Genomic DNA, 25,421 nt, shown 5'->3' with positions numbered 1-25,421 from the left:
GTCTTGTTTTATAATAAACCGATAATTCTGTTGTTTATTAAAGAAAACTGGTTGGTGAATTTTATTCTGGGATAAAGAGTAGAATATATGATTGACCATATCGGTAACTGGGTAAACATTTAAAAATATATGTTGTGACCTGTGGAAAAGTGGGACTATAAAAGGCAGTGCACTCCTCCCTCCTTGGTCCTAACAACATCTACACCTTCTCCTCAAATCATACAGTAAGTACAATATAATAATAGATTGCACAACAACCAAAACATGCAAAGTAATACGGATCCATGGAGGGATCTGAATATCAGTGCCAAAATTCCAAAAGGTGTCCCACCAACTCTGGTCTGGGATCTCCTCCACCTTTCTTTGGATTAACCTATTTTGCTATTCCAATTTATAATATATCTGTTTGGAATTATCTATTCCCTTGCGCAGGTGTTTAAGTGCTCGGGGAGTGGGGGAATGTTATATCTGAACCTTTCTATATACTTTTGTAACTGACTCTGTAATTCATCTTCCACCTTTATCTCTGCTACATTATGGTGGTAGATGTTAACCAGTTCGTGCATCCCTAGTCTAACTGATCTCTCTGGGGTAAAACAGAACGTTGTTTGATTGATAGGGCATGAGAAGTTATGGCCGTACACAAACACCTTTTCTCTCGTGGTAACACAATATCCCCTTCTCCAACATAGGCAACTTGGGTATTTGCCAACCATGCTCCTACAGCTTCCATGGTACAATTCACATTAGTTACGTTGTACAAACATTGCGCTTGTTTCAGCTAAACAAAATATGTGACAGTCATTCACTGGTTCATTCCTCATGGAAATGCCTTGACCAATCAGAGTCAAGCTCCCTGGTTTAAATTTCAAACAAAGCTCAGCAGTTAGCTGTCAGTCACTGTAAACTGGTGCATTCTCCATGACAACGTATCTACCAATCAGAGTTCACTTGCCAACCAATCAGCATTCTCTTCTCATACAGTATAAGTTGTTGTTTTCCCTTACATTGGTTATTCCTGCAGATTGTCCTGATGAGTGCAAGACGAAAAGCTTCGACAACATGTTTCTATTTTCAGCAATTCTCAAGTTCTGTACTAAAGCCTGGCTACCTGACCCGAACCCATCTAGACCCAACTACGTGTCGGGTTCAGGTCGGGTCGGGTCTATATTCCGAGTCCAGCATTCGGGCTCGGGTCAGGTCGGGCTGGACAGTGCTGCTTCCGAAAAGCCATGGGATCAGGCTTACCCATGATTCCCCACAACTCCATCTGCAGGAATAGCCTGCTGCCGGAATGGATGAAGGAGATTCTTGTCGGGTCGGGTCGGGTCGGGTCGGGTCGGTGCGAAAAAAGATTAAAAGACTCGGACACGGGTCGGGTTTTACTTTTATATCCGAGCCAGGCTTTATTCTGTACTACCAAGCAACTAATAGTCAAATTCATTCTTTCACACTTTTCTTGCACAGGATAGACCTGTATTAAACCTCTGAGTAGCACATGGTGATATTGTTCCGATATTTGTGCAAATCATGCAGGTCCTCATCTCTTATCCATGACAGTACCTCCCCTTTCATAATCTGTTGAAGATTCTCCCTAGCTTTCTCAATCAGCCAGGAGCCACACATAACACAATCATTGTTCTGTGCAGCTCCTGCTGAGGCGTTCTTATTCTCCCTTATGATTTAATTTATTTTAACCTCCTCAGATTCTAACTGGCCCACTACATTGCAGTCTGGGTTTCATTTAATTCCTTCCCCTGAACTTCTGTGGTTCCTTCCACAATCTCCTTCAATCGCTTCTCAATCCCCTGACTTCCTGATCTAAAGTGGGCAAATCAAAACTATTAACCAAAGAGGTGCCAGTATTAAAGATTGTAGTGGCATCATTTGCCAGGCTCCTTCTTCTCTTGGTTCTGCCTCTGGGTTTGTACAATTTCCTCCAATCTTGATTCCCCACCAAACTCACAGTGTGACTCCAAACTCTCTCCAGTAAATGCCCATATAATGACTTTGTTCTCTTCCCACATCACTCTGGCAACCCTAGACTTGTTAGGTTCAATATCACCGGTACCACCTCATGGTGTGCATTGTGGTATAATGTCTTCCCAGTCGGTATTAGTACCAGACCATTATTTGGCCCAGGTTCTAGCCCAGGACACCCCATCACTTGACTTTCATTGCGACTAGGAGGTGGCAGCTTCTAGGGGGTGATGACTTAGACAGACCCCTGGGCAATATCACCCTTAGCCCTGTCAATGATTCACAAATGCGCTGCCGTTGGACAGGAACACATGCAGACATACCCTGCTCCCCCTTTGTTTGAGTCCAACAAGCAGAACCTTGGGAGTGTACTCAATCAGATTCTGCCTTTATGTTCCCCTTGTCATATTCTCATGTTAGAGTCACTAACCCTGACCTGGGTCGAGGGCACATAATACAAAACTGCACCCCAAGTCTCATCTCTATCACTGTTATTCTCATATGTGCCTTTAACTTACTTTGCCCTGGAACCAAACAGTTCAAGTCACCCCTAGCTAAATGAAAAACTTCAACATCCTCTTAGGTTGTACCCTTGGTGTGATCTCCCGCCCATATTAACTCGTTACTCCCACCACTCCAATCCACATCACTCTTCTGATGAGCCGCAACCTCTTGTTCTGTCTAACTCTCCCCATCCCCTTCTAATTGTCCACAATCCCCCCAGTATTCAGCTCCCGTTTCACCTGGGTCAGGCTCAGACTGAAGGCAATTATACATATTATGAGGGTGCTCATCTTCCTCTGTCCAATGGGGTTATCTGCCAGAGATAATGCAACACAAATTGGCACTTTCAGGGTATTTCTCCTGGCCACAGGTCAACAGGTTTGCATATTCTATTTACAGGATTAACACAACACAAAGCATATTCTATTTACAAGACGAACTGGATTTTATGGCTCGCCCAGCCTTTTGGTATTTTGTGTGGGCAGATCATACTGGATGAACTGCCCACTCTCCGGGGTGGTCGAGGAGGGGTATCATCTGGTCCTGGAGGGGAGTATCTATTGACAGGGCTTCTTTGTTTTTGGCTCCGTATTACTCCTCCTGTGTCCTGAACTCCATCATCATCATCATCCCAGATGATTGGTTCATCCCGCCATTCCCAATGTACCAGACTCAGCCGGGTGTCCGTAGCCTTCAGTGTACCCTTTACACTAATTAATGTGGAACTATTTCAGTTGTTTGGGCAGCTGTATGACATACAGCATAGGGCTAGCCGGAGCCATGATGGAATATGGTCCTTTGTATAGGGGTTCAAACATTCCTACCGGGGCGTAGTTTTGAACCGTAACCTGATTTCCAATATCCCATTCCTGAGTCCCAGCAAATTCCATCCTTAACTTATTCTCTCTGTCTTTATCTCCTATATTTTGAGCTGCCTTTAATTGAATCTCGCACAGTGTCTCCCTTAGTTCCTGCACGTACCTGTCTCTGTTAGTTTCCTGCTCTAACTTGTCCTTCCACCCTGGGACCAACAATTGCATAGCCGTACTCATTTCTCTACCTGGAACTAATTCATGTGGGGAATATCCTGTGGTTTTAGATACTCCCGCCCGTACTCCCATCAGCATGAGCGGTAAGACATCATCCCATTTCTTCTGGTTTACTTCCCCCAACTCCTTCCTTAGTTTCTCCTTGAGAATTCTATTCATCCTCTCTACATTCCCTGACAACTGTGGGTTATTGGCCACATGTCATTTCCCTTTGATTCCCAACATGGCCAAAGTTGCTTGCATGACTTGCCCTGTAAAATGGGGTCCTTGGTCTGACTCAACTATATTTGGTAGGCCCCATTGAGAAAATGCTTCCTTCGCCAGAGACTTAGCAGTGAACAGGGCAGTAGCTGCTTTACATGGGAAGGCCTCCACCAACTTGGTGAAGATGTCCACTAATACCAAACAATGCTTGTTCCCTTTCTTAGTGGGGAGGGGTCCAATAAAGTCTATTTGGACACTTCTCCAGGGCTGCTCTACTCTGCGGGGTGTGTCCCATTGATGTCTTCCTTCTCTGGGGGTCTGGGTTATTAACTGTGCACACTAAGCAATTGTGAACATACTCCTCCACTTCCCTTCCCATATCAGGCCACCAAGTCACAGCTGCAACCCTCTTTAATGTGTAGTCCACCCCCGGGTGTCCCGCTCCCAGTCCACCATATGCTACCTGTACGACTCCCTCTCTGCTGCCCAATGGCATTACCTACTTATCCTCCTTAAACAACATCCCATCCCTTATGTGGATGTCTTGGGCTCCGTAAGGGCCTTCCACCTTCTCTCCTTGTTCTTTCACCTTTATCACTGCCCTTAGAGTGACATCACTCATCTGTGCTTTCTTTAAGCCAATGGGTTCTGGTTCTGATTCTATCGGGCCCTGCTTCTTATGTACCATCACTACTCCCGATTCACAGGGATCCCATGGGATCCCATCCACTGCCCCTCCTTTGGCCAGCTCATCTGCCCTCTTATTCCTTTCCCACCAGAGTTCTGTCTTCGAGTGTGCCTTGGTCAGTGCCATGGGTGACCTCTAATATGGCTCTCAAAAGAACAAAGAACAAAGAAAATTACAGCACAGGAACAGGCCCTTTGGCCCTCCAAGCCTGCGTCGATCCAGATCCTCTATCTAAACCTGTCGCCTATTTTCTAAGGGTCTGTATCTCTTTGCTTCCTGCCCATTCATGTATCTGTCCAGATACATCTTAAATGATGCTATCGTGCCCGCGTCTACCACCTCCGCTGGCAATGCGTTCCAGGCACCCACCACCCTCTGCGTAAAGAACTTCCCACGCATATCCCCCCTAAACTTTTCCCCTCTCACTTTGAACTCGTGACCCCTAGTAATTGAATCCCCCACTCTGGGAAAAAGCTTCTTGCTATCCACCCTGTCTATACCTCTCATGATTTTGTACACCTCAATCAGGTCCCCCATCAACCTCCGTCTTTCTAATGAAAATAATCCTAATCTACTCAACCTCTCTTCATAGCTAGCGCCCTCCATACCAGGCAACATCCTGGTGAACCTCCTCTGCACCCTCTCCAAAGCATCTACATCCTTTTGGTAATGTGGCGACCAGAACTGCACGCAGTATTCCAAATGCGGCCAAACCAAAGTCTTATACAACTGTAACATGACCTGCCAACTCTTGTACTCAATACCCCGTCCGATGAAGGAAAGCATGCCGTATGCCTTCTTGACCACTCTATTGACCTGCGTTGCCACCTTCAGGGAACAATGGACCTGAACACCCAAATCTCTCTGTATATCAATTTTCCCCAGGACTTTTCCATTTATTGTATAGTTCACTCTTGAATTGGATCTTCCAAAATGCATCACCTCGCATTTGCCCTGATTGAACTCCATCTGTCATTTCTCTGCCCAACTCTCCAATCTATCTATATTCTGCTGTATTCTCTGACAGTCCCCTTCACTTCTCGATAAAGGTGCGACAGTCATTGTCTTCCCATCTGTGGAGGTAAAGCCCCGCCTGGCCCATATTGCCAAATACTCAGTGCAGGAGTTGCACCTAAACATGGAGCCTGAGTGGAGGGTGCAGGGGGTTGGGAATTTGGCAGGATCTGTTATCACATACGCTACATCCACTAATTCCGCTGGTTGAGCATCCACTCATACCCAGAGGTAGCTTTAATTTTACCTCCACCTGCCTCTCAGGATCATATATCCCACATCCTGTCTTCCTCTCATCATTTTCCGCATAACTAGATCCGTTGATATAAATGTCCCTGCCATTGGGGTGTATCCCTGCCCAGAGACTTCCTTTGGAGTCCCAAATTCTGTCTACAGTATACGTGCGCTGTTTCCCAGGGTACAGTAAATTTTCTGCCAGTTTGGGTTCCGACAATCATTCTGTGGTGATCTGATTCTGACTAAGTAACAAGGTCCACCTAGCCACCCCGGCACTACTGACAGGACCATCCTGTATTCTCCCTTCCAATAACGAACTTGTTGGGGTATAGCATGTGAGCAGCATAATCGGTTGCCCTCCGGTGAACACTTCAAAATGTTTAACAGCCCAGTAAGTGTCTAGCAGGTGCCTCTCACAAATGGAGTCGGCCTTTTCCACATCAGTCAGCACCCTAGAGGCATACCCCACTGGTCTCTGCTTCCCATCGCACTAATGCAAGAGGATCACACTCAGGCTCGCATCTAAGGCAGCGACCTCAAGCTGAAACGGTAGCAAGGGATCCACCGTCTCCAGCGCAGGAGCTACCTGGAGCCTCCTTTTAGTTTCCTCAAAAGCTTTCTGTTGTTCTTCTCCTCATCCCCACCCGACTCCCGTCCTCAGTAACACCTGCAAGGGCTTGGTGATTGCCGCATAGTCCTCAATGGACTCTCGACCATACCCTGTTAAACTTAAAAAGGACCGCAGCCCATGTGCATCTTCAGGCACCGGGAGATCTTGTACTGCTTGTCATTTGGCTGCATCTACTCCCTTCTCTCCGGGGGAGGGGGTAAGGCCCAAAATCGGTACCTTCTCCTATCCTAAATAAAAACAGAAAGTGCTGGAAATACTCAGCAGGCCAGGCAGCATCTGTGGAGAGAGAAACAGAGTTAACGTTTCAGGTCTATGACCTTTCATCAGAACTGGCAAAGGTTAGGAAAGTATTATGTTTTAAACAAGTGAAGGGGTGGTGGTGGTGAAGAGAACAAAAGGGAAGGTGTGTGATCGGGCAGAGGGCAGAAGAGATTAAAATCAATGAGGTCATGGGACAAAAGCAAAGAGTGTGTTAATGGTTGTGATGAAAGACAAAGCATTAATAAATAAATAAACATGCTCTGAAATTGTTGAAATCAATGTTCAGTCCGCAAGGCTGGAGAGTGCCTAATTGAAAGATAAGGTGCTGCTCCTCAAGCTTGCGTTGATGTTCACTGGAGCACTGGAGCAGGCCAAAGACAGAAATGTTGGCATGACAGCAGGGGGGAGTGTTGAAATGGCAAGCAACCGGTAGCTCAGTGCCATGCTTTCGGACAGAGCGGAGGTGTTCCGCAAAGCGGTCACCCAGTCTGTGTTCGGTCTCCCCAATGCAGAGGAGACCGCATTGTGAGCAGCGAATACAGTAGACTAAATTGAAGGAAGTACAAGTAAATCGCTGCTTCACCTGAAAGGAGTGTTTGGGACCTTGGATAGTGAGGTGAGAGGCGGTAAAAGGGAAGATGTTACACCTCCTGTGATTGCATGGGAAGGTGCCATGGGAAGGGGACGGGGTGTCAGGGGTGATGGAGGAGTGGACCAGGGTGTTGTGGAGGGAATGATCCCTTCAGAATGCTGACAGGGAAGGGGAGGGGAAGAGAAGATGTGTTTGGTGGTGGCATCACGCTGGAGGTGGCGGAAATGGTGTATTGTCCTATTTGTGCCTTCCTCGGGTTTACCTTCAGCTCCGCTTCATTGAGTAGTCCTAGCAACTCCCCTAATAACTGTTAATGTTCCTGCTCCCCCTCCGTAAACAGCAGTAAGTCATCTACGTACTGTATCAGCTGTATTGGCTGACTAAAACCCTGTATGGCCCGTGCCATACACTGGTGAAAAATGGAAGGGCTATTGTGGAACCCTTGTGGCTGGCAAGCCCAGATCTATTGCTGTTCTTTAAATGTAAATGCAAACTTGTATTGGTCTTCATTTCTCACTGGGATGGACCAGAACCCATTCGAGATGTCCAGAGCACAGAACACTTGAGCTGATGTGGCGATCTGGGCTACCAGTATCCCCACGGCTGTAATGGTAAGGGAACAAGGGGGTATGTGCTGATTCAGCACTCTGTAATTAATGGTCATTCTCAATGAGCCATTGGGTTTCTTTACTGGCCAAATAGGTGAATAACATGGGTGGCTACAAGGCGTTCTCAGGACTCCTTGCTCCAACAGAGAGTTTACCATGCCTTCTATATCTCCCTCTGCGTCCCTACTCCATTGATACTGTCACTGCGGCTTGCCCATGGGCTTTCACTCGCTGTGGGCCTACACTCCCTTCATTCTACCACAGTCATTTCTATTCCTTCCACACCGACTGATAGGGAGTCGGGAGGTTTACCATTAACTGTTCCATGTCATAATTCCCTACTGTTTTCTGGATACACCTCATTTCATCTGGTATCACAATCAGTTCTTCTTTTCTTCTCCTGCTTGCCACAGACACATATTACACAAATCTACAATAATGTTATGGACGCATTTTTTTTTTACATTCATTCAGGGATGTGGGCGTCGCTGGCTAGGCCAGCATATATTGCCCATCCCAAATTGCCCTTGAGAAGGTGGTGGTGAGCTGCCTTCTTGAACTGCTGCAAATCTGGAATTTAAAGCTAGTCTAATGATGGCCATGAAACCATTGTCGATTGTTGTAAAAACCCATCTGATTCACTAATGTCCTTTAGGGAAGGAAATCTGCCGTCCTTACCTGGTCTGGCCTACATGTGACTCCAGACCCACAGCAATGTGGTTAACTCTTACATGCCCTTGAAATGGCCTAGCAAACCACTCAGTTCAAGGGCAATTAGGGATGGGCAATAAATGCTGGCCTGCGATGCCCACATCCCATGAATGAATAAAAAAAAAAGTCCATTTGGGGTAGGTATACCTACAGTGCTGTTAGGAAGGGAGTTCCAGGATTTTGACCCAGCAACAGTGAAGGAACGGCGATATAGTTCCAAGTCAGGATGGTGTGTGACTTGGAGGGGAACTTGCAGGTGGTGGTGTTCCCATGCATTTGCTGCCCTTGTCCTTCTAGTTGGTAGATGTCGCGGGTTTGGAAGGTGCTGTCTAAGGAGCCTTGGTGCATTGCTGCAGTGCATCTTGTAGATGGCACACACTGCTGCCACTGTGCGTCGGTGGTGAAGGGAGTGAATGTTTGAGGTGGTAAATGGGGTGCAGATCAAGTGGGCTGCTTTGTCCTGGATGGTGTCGAGCTTCTTGAGAGTTGTTGGAGCTGCACCCATCCAGGCAAGTGGAGCGTATTCCATCACACTCCTGACTTGTGCCTTGTAGATGGTGGACAGGCTTTGGGGAGTCAGGAGGTGAGTTACTCGCCTCAGGATTCCTAGCCTCTGACCTGCTCTTGTAGCCACGGTATTTATATAGCTACTCCAGTTCAGTTTCTGGTCAATGGTAACCCCTAGGATGTTGATAGTGGGGGATTCAGCAATGGTAATGCCGTTGAATGTCAAGGAGAGATGGTTAGATTCTCTCTTGTTGGAGATGGTCAGTGCCTGGCACTTGTGTGGCGCGAATGTTACTTGCCACTTATCAGCCCAAGCCTGGATATTGTCCAGGTCTTGCTGCATTTCTACACGGACTGCTTCAGCATCTGAGGAGTCACGAATGGTGCTGAACATTGTGCAATCATCAGCGAACATCCCCACTTCTGACCTTATGATTGAAGGAAGGTCATTGATGAAGCAGCTGAAGATGGTTGGGCCTAGGACACTACCTTGAGGAACTCCTGCAGTGATGACCTGGAGCTCAGATGATTGACCTCCAACAACCACAACCATCTTCCTTTGCGCTAGGTATGACTCCAGCCATCGGAGGGTTTTCCCCCTGATTCCCATTGACCTCAGTTTTGCTGGGGCTCCTTGATGCCATACTCGGTCAAATGCTGCCTTGATGTCAAGGCAGTCACTCTCACCTCACCTCTTGAGTTCAGCTCTTTTGTCCATGTTTGAACCAAAGCTGTAATGAGGTCAGGAGCTGAGTGGCCCTGGCGGAACCCAAACTGAGCGTCACTGAGCAGGTAATTGCTAAGCAAGTGCCGCTTGATGGCACTGTTGATGACACCTTCCATCATTTACTGATGATTGAGAGTAGGCTGATGGGGCGGTATTTGGCCAGGTTGGACTTGTCCTGCTTTTTGTGTACAGGACATACCTGGGCAATTTTCCACATTACAGGGTAGATGCCAGTGTTGTAGCTGTACTGGAACAGCTTGGCTAGGGGCGCGGCAAGTTCTGGAGCACAGGTCTTCAGTACTATTGCCGGAATATTGTCAGGACCCATAGCTTTTGCAGTATCCAGTGCCTTCAGTCGTTTCTTGATATCACGCGGAGTGAATCGAATTGGCTGAAGTCTGGCATCTGTGATGCTGGGGACTTCAGGAGGAGGCCGAGATGGATCATCAACTCGGCACTTCTGGCTGAAGATTGTTGCAAATGCTTCAGCCTTATCTTTCGCACTGATGTGCTGGGCTCCCCCATCATTGAGGATGGGGATATTTGTGGAGCCACCTCCTCCAGTTAGTTGTTTAATTGTCCACCACCATTCATGGCTGGATGTGGCAGGACTGCAGAGCTTAGATCTGATGCATTGGTTATGGGATCGCTTAGCTCTGTCTATCGCATGCTGCTTACGCAGTTTGGCACGCAGATAGTCCTGTGTTGTAGCTTCACCAGGTTGACACCTCATTTTGAGGTATGCCTTCCTGCACTCTTCATTGAACCAGGGTTGGTCTCCTGGCTTGATGGTAATGGTAGAGTGGGGGGATATGCCGGACCATGAGGTTACAGATTGTGGTTGAGTACAATTCTGCTGCTGCTGATGGCCCACAGCGCCTCATGGATGCCCAGTTTTGCATTGCTAGATCTGTTCGAAATCTATCCCATTTAGCACGGTGGTAGTGCCACACAACACGATGGAGGATATCCTCAATGTGAAGGCGGGACTTCGTCTCCACAAGGACTGTGTGGTGGTCACTCCTACCTATACAGTCATGGACAGAAGCATCTGCGGCAGGCAGATTGGTGAGGACGAGGTCAAGTATGTTTTTCCCTCGTGTTGGTTCCTTCACCACCTGCCGCATACCCAGTCTAGCAGCTATGTCCTTTAGGACTCGGCCAGCTCGGTCAGTAGTGGTGCTACCGAGCCACTCTTGGTGATGGACATTGAAGTCCCCCACCCAGAGTACATTTTGTGCCCTTGCCACCCTCAGTGCTTCCTCCAAGTGGTGTTCAACATGGAGGAGTACTGAGTCATCAGCTGAGGGAGGGCGGTAGGTGGTAATCAGTAGGAGGTTACCTTGCCCACGTTTGACCTGATACCATGAGACCTCATGGGGTCCGGAGTCGATGTTGAGGACTCCCATGGCAACTCCCTCCCTACTGTATACCACTGTGCCACCACCTCTGGTGGGTCTGTCCTGCCTGTGGGACAGGACATACCCGGGGACGGTGATGGCAGTGTCTGGGACATTGTCTGTAAATTATGTTCCGTGAGTATGACTATGTCAGGCTGTTGCTTGACTAGTCTGTGGGACAGCTCTCCCACTTTTGGCACAAGCCCCCAGATCTTAGTAAGGAGGACTTTGCAGGGTCGACAGGGCTGGGTTTGCCGTTGTCGTTTCCGGTGCCTAGGTCGATGCCGGGTGGTCCGTCCGGTTTCATTCCTTTTTATTGACTTCGTAGTGGTTAGGTACAACTGAGTGGCTTGCTAGGCAATTTCAGAGGGCATGTAAGAGTCAACCACATTGCTGTGGGTCTGGAGTCACATGTAGGCCAGACCAGGTAAGGACAGCAGATTTCCTTCCCTAAAGGACATTAGTGAACCAGATGGGTTTTTACAACAATCGACAATGGTTTCATGGCCATCATTAGACTAGCTTTTAATTCCAGATTTATTCATTAAATTCAAATTCCACCTTCTGCTGTGGTGGGATTCGAACCCATGTCCCCAGAGAAATACCCTGGATCTCTGGGTTACTAATCCAGTGATAATACCACTACGCCACTGCCTAACCAATCAGCCCCTAGGACCCCTGTCCAATTTGTGTGGCATTCATCAATATTACCCGCCATTGGGTCTTAAGGGGTCCTACTCGGACCTCGAAATATTTGGACACCGCCCCTGCCTTGGATCTTCCCATGAAGCCCTCTAAACTATATGGCTCCCCACTTGATCATGGTGATCAATACGGCCCCGCCACATGCACGACTGTCCTAGAGGCCTCCTTATCGATCAAAACTCTAAAATCCGTCTGGCTAATGCTCAAGTCTACACATGGTCTACCCCACGGGTCGTACCTGAGGGGGCACAGGTACTCATGATGACTGCAGCTCCTTCAGATCTGGGGTGCGGTTCCTGCTCCCGAACCCCCTTGGGGACTGGGCACGGCATTCACCACCCCTTGGTTTTGTTGGTTAAGTTGCATGGCTGCCACCAGCATTTTAATTATCTCATCCTGACTTAGGGTCCACAAATTTGTTTGTTCCCCAATGGACCCTTCCTGTTCCTTCCTAGGTTTCCAATTTACCTCCTTTGGGGTGCTCGCAATCTCGGGCAAAGTGTCCTGCCTTCCCACAATTATAAAAGGACCCTTTTGTCCGCAAGGAAGCTCTCCTTGGCTTAGCCCCTTCCTGTTTCCATGTTGCGGGGGTCTCCCCTGCGGCTTGTTCCATGTGGATCTTCCCCTACTGAATGGGCACAGGGATGTTTCTGTGCATTAGGGCAGCTTTTCATATTACCTGACCCTCAGTTACAGTATGATCACCGGGCTTCCATCTTTTCCTTTATCCCGAGACGAAGCCCATTAATCAGGGACCAGACAATGGAAAGAGATGGGCTCAGGTACTGTGTAAATCTAGGGTATGATCAACCTAATGGGGGAGGGAGATGAGGGAACATCTCTGGAATATGGGGACACCCTGGGAGAAGGAGGTTCAGGGTTCCCCATTCAATTGGTTCCTCACCAGGTTCCCTCCCATCGTTTGATTATATACTCCCCAATTTCGTTCAGCGTGTCTACAGCTTCCTGACCGCCCTGCTTGGTGGTTGTCACTAGTTCCAAAGATCGCTCATTCCCATCCTCATTCCTTCTTCAATGGCTTCCTTAAGGTTATCGCAAGGTCCCCCTCTACTCTTAGAGTTTACATTCAATGTCCCTAAACAGGGAGGGATGCAGGACCATCAAAGCTGCCCTTTTTAATCTCATCATCATCCCAACCATGGATGTCTCTCAACTGTTCCATATACTGTATAAAGACTGTCACCTCCCCTCCCGGCCAGAGGGGAGTGACTCCCGATAGATGTTCCTTTAATTCAGCAGTGGTATACTGTGCAGTATTGGGGGCTGGTGGTTGTACCGCACCCCCCCCACCCCCCCGGCTGGCGGCATCGGCCCAAACCTTGTCTGCGTTAAGGGGGGGGGGGGGTTGCCATCGGTGACGGACGGCCTCCTGCTCCCGGGGTGTCCCCATATCCCGGAGTAGCTGCCTCATCTCCCTCCCCCATTAGGTTGATCATACCCTAGATTTACACAGTAATTCCGTCCTTCTCCTTCCATTGTCTGGTTCTTAAGGTCATTAGGCACTAATCCCTTCTTCTATTGTGGTTGCAAGACATAAATGTTTGTTGCGCCCTTGATTCTTGACTGGGCTATGTGACTGTCTATTTCCACTGAAAATTTGTAACTTCAGCAGAATCTCAAACAAGGAGTTAATCCTTTGTTGTCCTTCACCATTCTATGATTGTATGTTTCCACCATAACTTCCTTGTTTTTGTATGCTATGCCTCTATTTATAAAGCCCAGGATCCCTTATGCCTTATTAAACACTTTCTCAAGCTGCCCTGCCACCTTCAAAGATTTGTTCACATATACCCCCAGGTCCCTCTGTTCCAACAATAACTTGAATTCACATAACATCTTTAACATAGTAAAACACCCCAAGATGCTTCACAGGAGGATTATCAAACAAAATTTGACACTGAGCCACATAAGGGTATATTAGGGCAGATGAAAGGAAAATATTTGCAGGACTATAGGGTGGAGAGTGGGACTAGCTAAACTGCTCTTGTGGAGATCCAGCACAAGTTCAATGGGCCAAACATCCTCCTTCTGTTTCTTTATTTAGAGATACAGCACTGAAACAGGCCCTTCGGCCCACCGAGTCTGTGCTGACCAACAACCACCCATTTATACTAATCCTAGATTAATCCCATATCCCCTACCACATCCCCACCATTCTCCTACCACGTACCTACACTAAGGGCAATTTACAATAGCCAATTTACTTATCAACCCGCAAGTCTTTGGCTGTGGGAGGAAACTGGAGTACCCAGCAGAAACCCATGCGGTCACAGGGAGAACTTGCAAACTCCGCACAGGCAGTACCCAGAACTGAACCCGGGTCGCTGGAGCTGTGAGGCTGCAGTGCTAACCACTGCGTCACTGTGCCACCCCAATGTCTGCCCACTGTTCTGTAACCATTCCATGATTCTATGATTAAAAGCTTGGTCAAAGAGTAAATATATCTAGATGGTTTATTTATGGCCCTTAATTTTGAGCTCCCTTACGAGTAAACATCTTTTCTACACAAACTCCTCCAGTCCTATAACCCCTCTGCCTTGGGCCTTTGGTGCATTCCCACTTCCCTTCACCTCACCAAAGATAACACATTCTCCAGCTGCCTCTGGTCTATTCTCTGGAACTTGCTCTCAAAGTCCTGCCATCTTTTCACCACTCTCTCCATTTTTAAAAAAAACCTTCTCAAAATCCAACTCTTAAACCAAGTTTTCAGGCGTCCCTTCTAGCCTTTCCCTTCCTCGCTCAGCGTCCAGTGCCTGATGTTTATTTATGAAGCGCCTTGGGACACTGTGTTAAAAGCACCATCTAGATGTAAGTTGTTATTGTTGTTGTCTCCTAATGTTGCACACATAGCAGACTGGCCAAGAAGGTGGGCGATGACTTAGCTGCTCTGCAAGCTGTACATTCAGTGGTGAAGAGGTACGTCAGAGCAGCATATCCAACCCTCCCTTCTGGTTTATCCAGTAAGCAAAGAATCTATAATAAAAGCAAAATACTGCGGATGCTGGAAATCTGAAACAAAAACAAGAAATGCTGGAATCACTCAGCAGGTCTGGCAGCATCTGTGGAAAGAGAAGCAGAGTTAACGTTTCGGGTCAGTGACCCTTCTTCGGAACTGACAAATATTAGAAAAGTCACAGATTATAAGCAAGTGAGGTGGGGGTGGGGCAAGAGATAACAAAGGAGAAGGTGCAGATTGGACCAGGCCACATAGCTGACCAAAAGGTCACGGAGCAAAGGCAAACAATATGTTAATGGTGTGTTGAAAGACAAAGCATTAGTACAGATTAGGTGTAAAAGCAAAGAATCTATCCCTCCCTTAGGAACTCAATCTGTGAAATGAGAATGCCATTAGGATTTGATGTCTACTTCAGTACTTTGTGGCAGAGTGCAAATGCTTCCACACTACCGTGTGCCATTTAGTGTACTCAAGCACACACATTAATTACTATAGCTTCAACATGATTGCTCCCACTTTCAGGTTTGATGTATTGGAGGAGGTCACTCTTTTAGCCACATTATAGCCACTGCACTCCAAACACAATTAATTCTATGAAGCACTTTGAAGCATTTTGATGTGATAAGGTGCCATATAAATATCATTTTATAAGTATGTTGATGGTCAGAATTATGCACTGTAGTGGATATTGCAAGCAGAATGTTGTTTGCAATTCCATTTTTCATCAGCAGTTATCTCATCTTTCATCCTTTTCCTCAGGTGAGTGGCTGGTGACATACTGCATGTTCCAGCGATTCTCTAAAACCTGCCACCCCATTCCCAGTAATAGCCTATAATCTAGCCACTCCATTCCCAATGGTGTTCTATAACTAGCCTTTCAGAGAGACATTAAACCAAGGCCCCATCTGTCCTTTCAAGTGGACATGGCACTATTTTGAAGAAGAGTAAGGGAATTATCTCTGGTGTTCTGCCCAATGTTTATATCCTTCAATCAACATCACATGAGATTATCTGGCCATCATCACATTGCTGATTGTGGAAGCTTGCTATGTGCAGGTTGGCTGCCAGATATCTTATATTACAACAGTGACTACATTTAAAAGGTATGTGTATTTTCAGCACTTTGTTTTTATTTCAGATTTCCAACATCTGCTGTATTTTACTTTTACTACTTAAAAAGTACTTAATTGGCTGTAAAGCACTTCGGGACATAATGTGGTTGTGAAAGGTGCTATATAAATGAAAATCTTTCTTTAGCCCTCTGCCTTTAGTGAAGTAACTTCTTTACACTTGGAACCTCCCGTTGACCATTTTCACCAATTGTGCAAGTTATGAAGACGACTGGGATGTTCTATTTGTGAAAGCCAATTGGTGAAGGATAGAACTGGAGCCAATTTTTACACATTTTTATATTTATTTATAGAGTTACACATTACGAGCATATACCTCCTAACCCAACCACCACAGTTTTAGTCTATGTCTATTTTTATAGAGGCTCAAATGAATATGTAGTTAATGCCCACCACCTGCATATAATTAAACACAGTTAATATACAATTAACAAGTGAGACACTTTCAAGTCTGTTGCGACCTGAAAGAATTAAAAAAAAAGGTTCCACCTGAAGTGAAACCTGGCACTAATTTTATTACACAGATGCGGACTCACATCCTGCCCCTGCGGGAAGCATGAATGGTTACGGTCGGGCATTGCCAAGTTTACACCGAATGATGATGCCAAATTCATCTAAGCATAATTTGCCATTGTGAACATGGTAAAATGCTGCACTGACTTACTGTACAACCCAGTGTGTGAGTTACAGATTCATTTCACCTGTGTTATTTATAATCCAGATTTTACAGTAAAGAACAAAATACTAATAAAACTTCTCTGAAAAAATAAAGCATGGATGAAACGACACCCCACTGGTGAGTTCTCATTCTTAATGAGGTTAAATTAGATTTATAATTAATAATGAGAATGATAGAACTTTCTGTGCTGGGTTTGGGATGTGGGGGAGGGGAGGTGGCAGCTGGAAGTCGGGCAGTAAAATTACCTGGACCAACATGGAAATTGCAGCACAGAAAGAGGCCATTTGGCCCACTGGTCTATGCTAGTGTTTCTGGTCCAAATAATCTCCCCCGCCCCCACTCCCACTGCTCTTCATCTCCCCCTATTAGAATATCCTTTGATTCTTTTCTCTCTCAGGCGCTAATCTAGCTGCCCCTTAAAGGCATCTATGTGATTCGCCTCAACTACTCTTTTTGGTAGCATGTTGTGCATTCTAACCACTCTCTGGGTAAAGAGGTTTCTCCTGAATTCTCTATGGATTAATTAATGACTATCTTTTATTTATGTCACCTAGTTATTGTCAGCCCCACAAGTGGAAACATCTCTATGTCTACCCTATCAAACACCCTCAGTCATGGCATTTATTAGTATCATAATACAGTGCTGATTAACATTCCACAAGGATCTGAGGAAGAAACCAAATTCTGAAAGTTACCAGAAAAAAAATATTTTATTGAGATTTTTAGTTCAATTACCAGGGGGCACAGATTTAAGGTGATTGGTAGAAGGATTAGAAACATAGAAACAGAAAAATAGGAGCAGGAGTAGGCCATTCGGCTCCTCGAGCCTGCACCGCCAGTCGATACGATCATGGCTGATCATCCAAACTCAGTACCCTGTTCCTGCTTTCTCCCTGTATCCCTTGATCCCTTTAGCCCGAAGAACTATATCTAACTCTTTCTTGAATATATTTCATGATTTGGCCTCAATTGCTTTCTGTGGTAGAGAATTCCACAGGTTCACCACTCTCGAGGTGAAGAAATCCCTCCTCATCTCAGTCCTAAATGGCTCAGCCCTTATCCTTAGACTGTGACCCTTGGTCCTGGACTCCCCCAACATCGGGACCATCCTTCCTGCATCTAGTCTGTCCAGTCCTGTTAGAATTTTGTAGATTTCTATGAGATGCCCTCTCATCCTTCTAAACTCAAGCAAATACAAGCCTAATCAACCCAATCTCGCTTCATACATCAGTCCTGCCATTCCAGGAATCAGTCTGGTGAACCTTCACTGCACTCCCTCCATAGCAAGAACATCCTTCCTCAGATAAGGAGACCAAAACTGCACACAATACTCCAGTTGTGGTCTCACCAAGACCTTGTATAATTGCAGCAACATCCTTGCTCCTGTACTCGAATCCCCTCACTATGAAGGCCAACATCTCATTTGCCTTCTTAACTCCTTGCTGCACCTGCATGCTTACTTTCAGCAACTGGTGTACAAGGACACCCAGGTCTTGCTGCACCTCCCCCTTTCCAAATCTATCACCATTCAGATAATAATCTGCCTTTCTGTTTTTACCACCAAAGTGGATAACCTCACATTTATTAACATTATACTGCATCTGCCATGTATTTGCCCACTCACTCAACCTGTCCAAATCACACTGGAGCTTCTCTGCATCCTCCTCACAGCTCACACTCCCACCTAGCTTTGTGTCATCTGAAAACTTAGATAATTACATTTAATTCCCTCATCTATATCATTAATATATATTGTGAATAGCTGGGGTCCGAGCACTGATCCCTGCGGTACGTCACTAGTCACTGGCTGCCACTCGGAAAAAGACGCGTTTATTCCTACTCTTTGTTTCCTGTCTGCCAGCCAGTTCTCTATCCATGTCAGTACCTTACCTCCAATTCCATGTGCTTTAATTTTGCACACCAAGCTGTTATGTGGGACCTAATGGAAAGCCTTCTGAAAGTCCAAATACACCACATCCACTGGTTCTCCCTCATCTATTCTACTAGTTACACCCTCGTGTTAGAGAGGACATGAGGAAAGACATTTTCACCCAGAGGGTGGTGGGTGTCTGGAATTCACTGCCTGGATCGGTGGTGGAGGCAGAAACTCTTAATTCTTTTGAAAGGTACCTGGACCTGCACCTGAAGTGCTGTAACCTGCAAGGCTATGGACCAGATGCTGGAAGGTGGAATTAGATTGGGCGGCTAGTTTTATCGACCGGCACCCACACGACAGGCTGAATGGCCTCCTTCTGTGCTGTAATTTTTCTATGGTTCTATGAGGGACAAAATTATCAATGTATCTATTGTGGGTGAATTGAACTGCAATATTTAGTGACCTTTTTATAACTGCAATCGTTTAAAGTACAAACGTTCTGTCGACTAAGTGCTCTAAAGATTTGGTACTGGGTAATGAACCCGGCCAGGTGTTAGATTTAGATGTAGGTGAGCACTTTGGTGATAGTGATCACAATTCGGTTAGGTTTACCTTAGCGATGGGCAGGGACAGGTATATACCGCAGGGCAAGAATTATAGCTGGGGGAAAGGAAATTATGATGCGATTAGGCAAGATTTAGGATGCGTAGGATGGGGAAGGAAACTGCAGGGGATGGGCACAATCGAAATGTGGAGCTTATTCAAGGAGCAGCTACTGCGTGTCCTTGATAAGTATGTACCTGTCAGGCAGGGAGGAAGTTGTCGAGCGAGGGAGCCATGGTTTACTAAAGAAGTTGAAGCGCTTGTCAAGAGGAAGAAGAAGGCTTATGTTAGGATGAGACGTGAAGGCTCAGTTAGGGCGCTTGAGAGTTACAAGCTAGCCAGGAAGGATCTAAAGGGAGAGCTAAGAAGAGCAAGGAGAGGACACGAGAAGTCATTGGCGGATAGGATCAAGGAAAACCCTAAGGCTTTCTATAGGTATATCAGGAATAAAAGAATGACTAGAGTTAGATTAGGGCCAATCAAGGATAGTAGTGGGAAGTTGTGTGTGGAATCAGAGGAGATAGGGGAAGCGTTAAATGAATATTTTTCGTCAGTATTTACAGTAGAGAAGGAAAATGTTGTCGAGGAGAATACTGAGATTCAGACTACTAGGCTAGATGGGATTGAGGTTCACAAGGAGGAGGTGTTAGCAATTTTGGAAAGTGTGAAAATAGATAAGTCCCCTGGGCCAGATGGGATTTATCCTAGGATTCCCTGGGAAGCCAGGGAGGAGATTGCAGAGCCTTTGTCCTTGATCTTTATGTCGTCATTGTCGACAGGAATAGTGCCGGAAGACTGGAGGATAGCAAATGTTGTCCCCTTGTTCAAGAAGGGGAGTAGAGACAGCCCTGGTAATTATAGACCTGTGAGCCTTACTTCGGTTGTGGGTAAAATGTTGGAAAAGGTTATAAGAGACAGGATTTATAATCATCTTGAAAAGAATAAGTTCATTAGCGATAGTCAGCACGGTTTTGTGAAGGGTAGGTCGTGCCTCACAAACCTTATTGAGTTTTTCGAGAAGGTGACCAAACAGGTAGATGAGGGTAAAGCAGTGGATGTGGTGTATATGGATTTCAGTAAGGCATTTGATAAGGTTCCCCATGGTAGGCTATTGCAGAAAATACGGAAGTATGGGGTTGAAGGTGATTTAGAGCTTTGGATCAGAAATTGGCTAGCTGAAAGAAGACAGAGGGTGGTGGTTGATGGCAAATGTTCATCCTGGAGTTTAGTTACTAGTGGTGTACCGCAAGGATCTGTTTTGGGGCCACTGCTGTTTGTCATTTTTATAAATGACCTGGAAGAGGGTGTAGAAGGGTGGGTTAGTAAATTTGCGGATGACACGAAGGTCGGTGGAGTTGTGGATAGTGCCGAAGGATGTTGTAGGGTACAGAGGGACATAGATAGGCTGCAGAGCTGGGCTGAGAGATGGCAAATGGAGTTTAATGCGGAAAAGTGTGAAGTGATTCACTTTGGAAGGAGTAACAGGAATGCAGAGTACTGGGCTAATGGGAAGATTCTTGGTAATGTAGATGAACAGAGAGATCTTGGTGTCCAGGTACATAAATCCCTGAAAGTTGCTACCCAGGTTAATAGGGCTGTTAAGAAGGCATATGGTGTGTTAGCTTTTATTAGTAGGGGGATCGAGTTTCAGAGCCACGAGGTCATGCTGCAGCTGTACAAAACTCTGGTGAGGCCACACCTGGAGAATTCCGTGCAGTTCTGGTCACCGCATTATAGGAAGGATGTGGAAGCTTTGGAAAGAGTGCAGAGGAGATTTACTAGGATGTTGCCTGGTATGGAGGGAAGGTCTTACAAGGAAAGGCTGAGGGACTTGAGGTTGTTTTCGTTGGAGAGGAGGAGGAGGAGAGGTGACTTAATAGAGACATATAAGATAATCAGAGGGTTAGATAGGGTGGATAGTGAGAGACTTTTTCCTCGGATGGTGATGGCAAACACGAGGAGACATAGCTTTAAGTTGAGGGGTGATAGATATAGGACAGATGTCAGAGGTAGTTTCTTTACTCAGAGAGTAGTAGGGGCGTGGAACGCCCTGCCTGCAACAGTAGTAGACTCGCCAACTTTAAGGGCATTTAAGTGGTCATTGGATAGACATATGGATGAAAATGGAATAGTGTAGGTCAGATGGTTTCACAGGTCGGCGCAACATCGAGGGCCGAAGGGCCTGTACTGCGCTGTAATGTTCTAATTCTAAAAAAGACTAAAATTGATGCATCAGGATAACTGTAACAAATACTTTTGTTGTTGATGTAATATGATCCAAGTATCTTTGAAAGATATTAAGATTGTTGTCTATTGTTCGAATACAGTTGAACGGCTGGACTTTAACCGAAAACAAAAACAATGTGTGATTTGACGCCTTCCCTTTCTGGTGGCTGTGAAAGTAAAGGGAAATTAACATCGGCGAACATCGGTCAGTTGCGTCCTCCCCCTTTAAGTGCCTTTTGCGTTGACGTCAAGGCGTTCACGTGATCCGGTTTGTTACATCGCTCTGTGTTTGGACACATCAGGAACAGCACCGTCCGCTTGAGCTGATTATTCTCGGGTTCTCCTGCCCAGAAAATGCCTTCTGACAAGTCATTCAAACAGAGGAGAAGCTTCGGTAAGTGCTCGAAATACCGGGGGGGACCAAAAGAAAAAGGATCGAGGAGGAACATAAGGAAGAAATGTGACACTTGGGAAGAAGTCCTGGTTTGTTTATCTGATTCTCCTTCCTTTCTCTGCTGGGCTGTGCTGTTTTTCTTTTTCTCTCTTATTTGCCTTTGACCTTCTCAGCTGACTAGGTTGGGTTGGTGGGGATGATACTGGTGCGGATTCGTTTAAACAGCTGCTAACAGGATAAACAGATCAGAGCCAGGAAGTGGGGGGGGGGGGGGGGGGGGGAGGAAGAGTGGGGAAAGGGGGGAAGGGTGTAGGAAGAGAAATATGCGAGGGAGAGAGAGAGAGATCAGTCGGAGACAAGAAGGAAGGAACAGTCTCCAAAGTGCATAACAAAAGGGAAGCTCTGCCTGAGATCGCGGGTCGCTTGAGGGCAATGTCTTACAAATGCAAACCCCCAAATCTTTATACTTAGCAATTCTACTGAAACAAATCTCTTATTTTTGTCCATCCCTTTTCTCAACCTGAAGCAACCCAATTAATGTTGTGAATCACCGATCTGCCATCTCTAATTGTAGTTGGAGCTAACCTTAATAACAATTCCCTGGAAAGGGCTTTCTGAAGGATCTGGATTTTAGTTGTTGCTGCTGTGTTCACACTTTGGAAGCCATTTTACAGTAAAAGCGTCCGTTTTACAAATTGTTTTAGTAACAAAGAGAATTCGTCTCCTTCTCGACCTTTACAGATCTTTTCGCTTTCTTTTAACCAGCAATGCGAAATTTAGTTAGAAAATCAGCCACTTTGTCCTTCCCTTTAGATAATCTGGTCTCAATTACAATATTAAAAATAGGTGTTTTTTAAAAAAAAACCTAAACGATAATTTGTCAGTACTGCAATAAACGCTGGGGAGGACTTCATTTATGGTGTATGATATACTATTTTTACATTTAGGCCAGACATTCATGCATATTTACTTTTAATTCTAAGGGCAACTTGTACCCTGTTTGGTGAAAATAATGGCAGATATTATTTCCTATTCATCTTCAATTACATGTTTGGTATTTTATAAAGCAAAATAGTTACTGACCGGATGTGATTTTCTACTATCCAACCATTAATACATTACATTTAAAAAAACCTAATTAATAATATTTTAAAGAACAGATATTAAGCCAGTTTAAGTTAAAGGGGTGCGACAAATGATGTAATATGCAATGTGTGTATGTGTATTTATTATTGGTTAGGAGTAGCTCGGGGTTTAGCCTTGATTGCCTCAAAGAAACCGAGATTTCAATTTGTTTTCACCCTTTGAGATGGTGCAGACGTCAAGAAAAAAATGTTTGGGTTTTCTACACTCATATATCCGACAAAGATGGTGGGGATTTTTCAAACCATAATTTATTTTCTATCAGTTACTGAATGGGTTTCTCTAGGGGAGTTGGACCCTAGTTTTTGCTTCTTAAATATGAATTCAAATTGCAAATATTGGTCCTTTATGTACAGTTTAAGGTGAAACAAAAATCAGTCTGACAATATCTAATTAAAGTTTGATTTTAGATTATCTACATTGATTTTCAATACTGTATCTTGTTTTCCCTCACCTTCCACAGTAAGACTAAGCACATTCCTCGCTCACTAAAACATTAACACTCCATAGTATTGTAATTCTGTAATATTGCTTGCCAATGATCCAATAACTCATACAGGGAGACATTTGTCCTTTATTGCCAACATTGTTTAATTGTCAGATGTTACTACATTTTACTAAATCCATTGTCAAAATGCTGAAAGATTGGGAAAGTTTTACCAAAGTTTTAATAGGACAAGGCCCTATTTATTACCTTGGAAGTTGTAATTATCTTTTGCCAAGACTTGTTAACTTTGATCGTTCACCACATTCTGTTGAAGACCCTACCTTCAGCCTTCTGGGACCAGGGAGGACCTTCCTTACCCCATCTATCTTCCTCCCAAGTGCATCATACTGATGTGGTACAACACAGCAGCTGCCCACAAAACCTGGATGAAGGAATTGAGCAAGTGATGCAGGAGCTGTACACGCACCTAGTGTTGTGGACCCCTTTCTGCAGAGCCACCCTACTCCCCCAGTTGAGCTGATCTCAGATGATCAGTTTAACCTAGGGAGACCGCCTGTGCCACAACATACCTTCTCCTTGTGCAGTGCCCAGTGACCTTCCTGGGCCACCCACTTTACCTGTCCAAAGCAAAAGACTCCGATCCTCTCAACTCGAAATAGCTGATGCTAAAGAACTTCCTAAGCCCACTCAAGACCCTGACTGTGTAACCTGCAGCTAACATGTACTGTATCCTGTAATGACCCGTGATATCGAATGAGTTGCACCTCATTTATTTCCTTGTAATTGAATTAAAGAAATCACTTATCCCAGTGACAGCTGGGTCAGAATAATATGCCTTGCTTTTTATTTGTGGTACAGCTGATCGCATTAAAGAAGTTCAACAGATCAGAGACCAGCATCCTAACAAGATACCGGTAAGTGGCCCTTCATTGCTATATGATCAAAGCTGAATTGTAAACTATTTTTTGGAGGGAGATGAGATGGGTGTCAAAACAGAATTTTTAAAAAAAAAATGTTCTTTTTATAAAAAAAAAAGTGGTTTCACTTTGCTGGCACCTAGCCGGAGGGGGGGCTGAGTTGCTGAATTATAGGGAAAGAGCAGGGGAATGGGACTAATTGTATAGCTCTTTCAAAGAGCCGGCACGGGCGCGATGGGCTGAATGGCCTCCTTGTGTGCTGTTATTCCATGATCCGGCGTAAATCATTACGAGTTCACTCCTGGCTAAAAGAGTGGAGGAGCATTTGCTAAGGTAGGTGAATATTCCTGAATTGTTTCTTTGTTGCTAGTTTTGGGTTACTACTCACCGCTCTAAATGTATTTACTTGGTGCGTCTGTGAAAGATGAGCGATCCCGTGTTGTGGGGGCTGATCAATTTACTGCGCGGTCTCCGGTCCAGGCTGCGCCTTACAGAACTTGTTACTAACAGGTGGGACTGAAACCCCGACTGTCAATAAAGCGGAGACGGCATTACATCATTGCTTTTTACCGCATTGCGTTTTGGGAAGGAAGCTTAAGTCATGGTAACTCCACACAATTGAGCTTAATGGTAACTAGATCACCGACCCAACCCAGCAGCTGCTGGGGGAAGCAAAGCTGCTCCTACCGGGGGGCAAGTGGAGGCTTTTAAAATTACACAGCATGCCCACTGCATTTTCTTTTTGCTAGTCTTAAAGGGGCAAGCGACTCCTGTTAGACTGTACATTTGAGTGTTGGTTTAATTCGAGTTTAGAATGACTGTTCTTTTGGGTGAACTTGGCTGGTCTTGTGCTATCAGTGTAATAGCACTTTGAGAATTTTTTTTTGTGTGTGTGTGTGTGATTCAAATTTTAAACATTTAATATTTTTTAAAAATAGGTTTTGTTTGTAATTGGCCGTGTTTTTCTGGGACTGGGGAGGGGGATGGTTGATGGGGAGAAATCAGCTTCTGTAATCCTTGCTGGAGTAAGATTTTGCTCTGTACCCCTCCCACCCCCACCACTCCCCTCCCTCCAAAATTTAATCTGCAGGATCACAGATGAAGAGTGGCTATTTTTGTGAGGTGCTGGACAATTCCCAGTCTTCATAGAATTGTAGCCCTGGACAAGTCAGCATCAACAATGGGGGTATTCATGAATGACAATGGCAAA

General features: G+C 45.5%; 1 protein-coding gene across 1 annotated transcript in view; it reads left to right on the top strand.

Annotated features, from left to right (window-relative positions):
* The first annotated feature begins 21,570 nt into the window (after window positions 1–21,570).
* Window positions 21,571–25,421, top strand: part of LOC137378308 (microtubule-associated proteins 1A/1B light chain 3A) — a 30,584-nt gene continuing 26,733 nt past the window's right edge. Inside the window, exons 1-2 of the mRNA XM_068048568.1 lie at window positions 21,571–21,703; window positions 24,153–24,208. Of these exons, the coding sequence (XP_067904669.1) occupies window positions 21,664–21,703; window positions 24,153–24,208 (96 nt within the window). The 5' untranslated portion in view covers window positions 21,571–21,663. The remainder of the gene's footprint in view (window positions 21,704–24,152; window positions 24,209–25,421) is intronic.

The sequence above is a fragment of the Heterodontus francisci genome, chromosome 16 (genome assembly GCF_036365525.1).
Source record: "Heterodontus francisci isolate sHetFra1 chromosome 16, sHetFra1.hap1, whole genome shotgun sequence".
NCBI classification, from domain to species: Eukaryota; Metazoa; Chordata; class Chondrichthyes; order Heterodontiformes; family Heterodontidae; genus Heterodontus; species Heterodontus francisci.
Note: the sequence above shows the minus strand (reverse complement) of the source record. Positions and strands in the feature narration are given on the sequence as shown.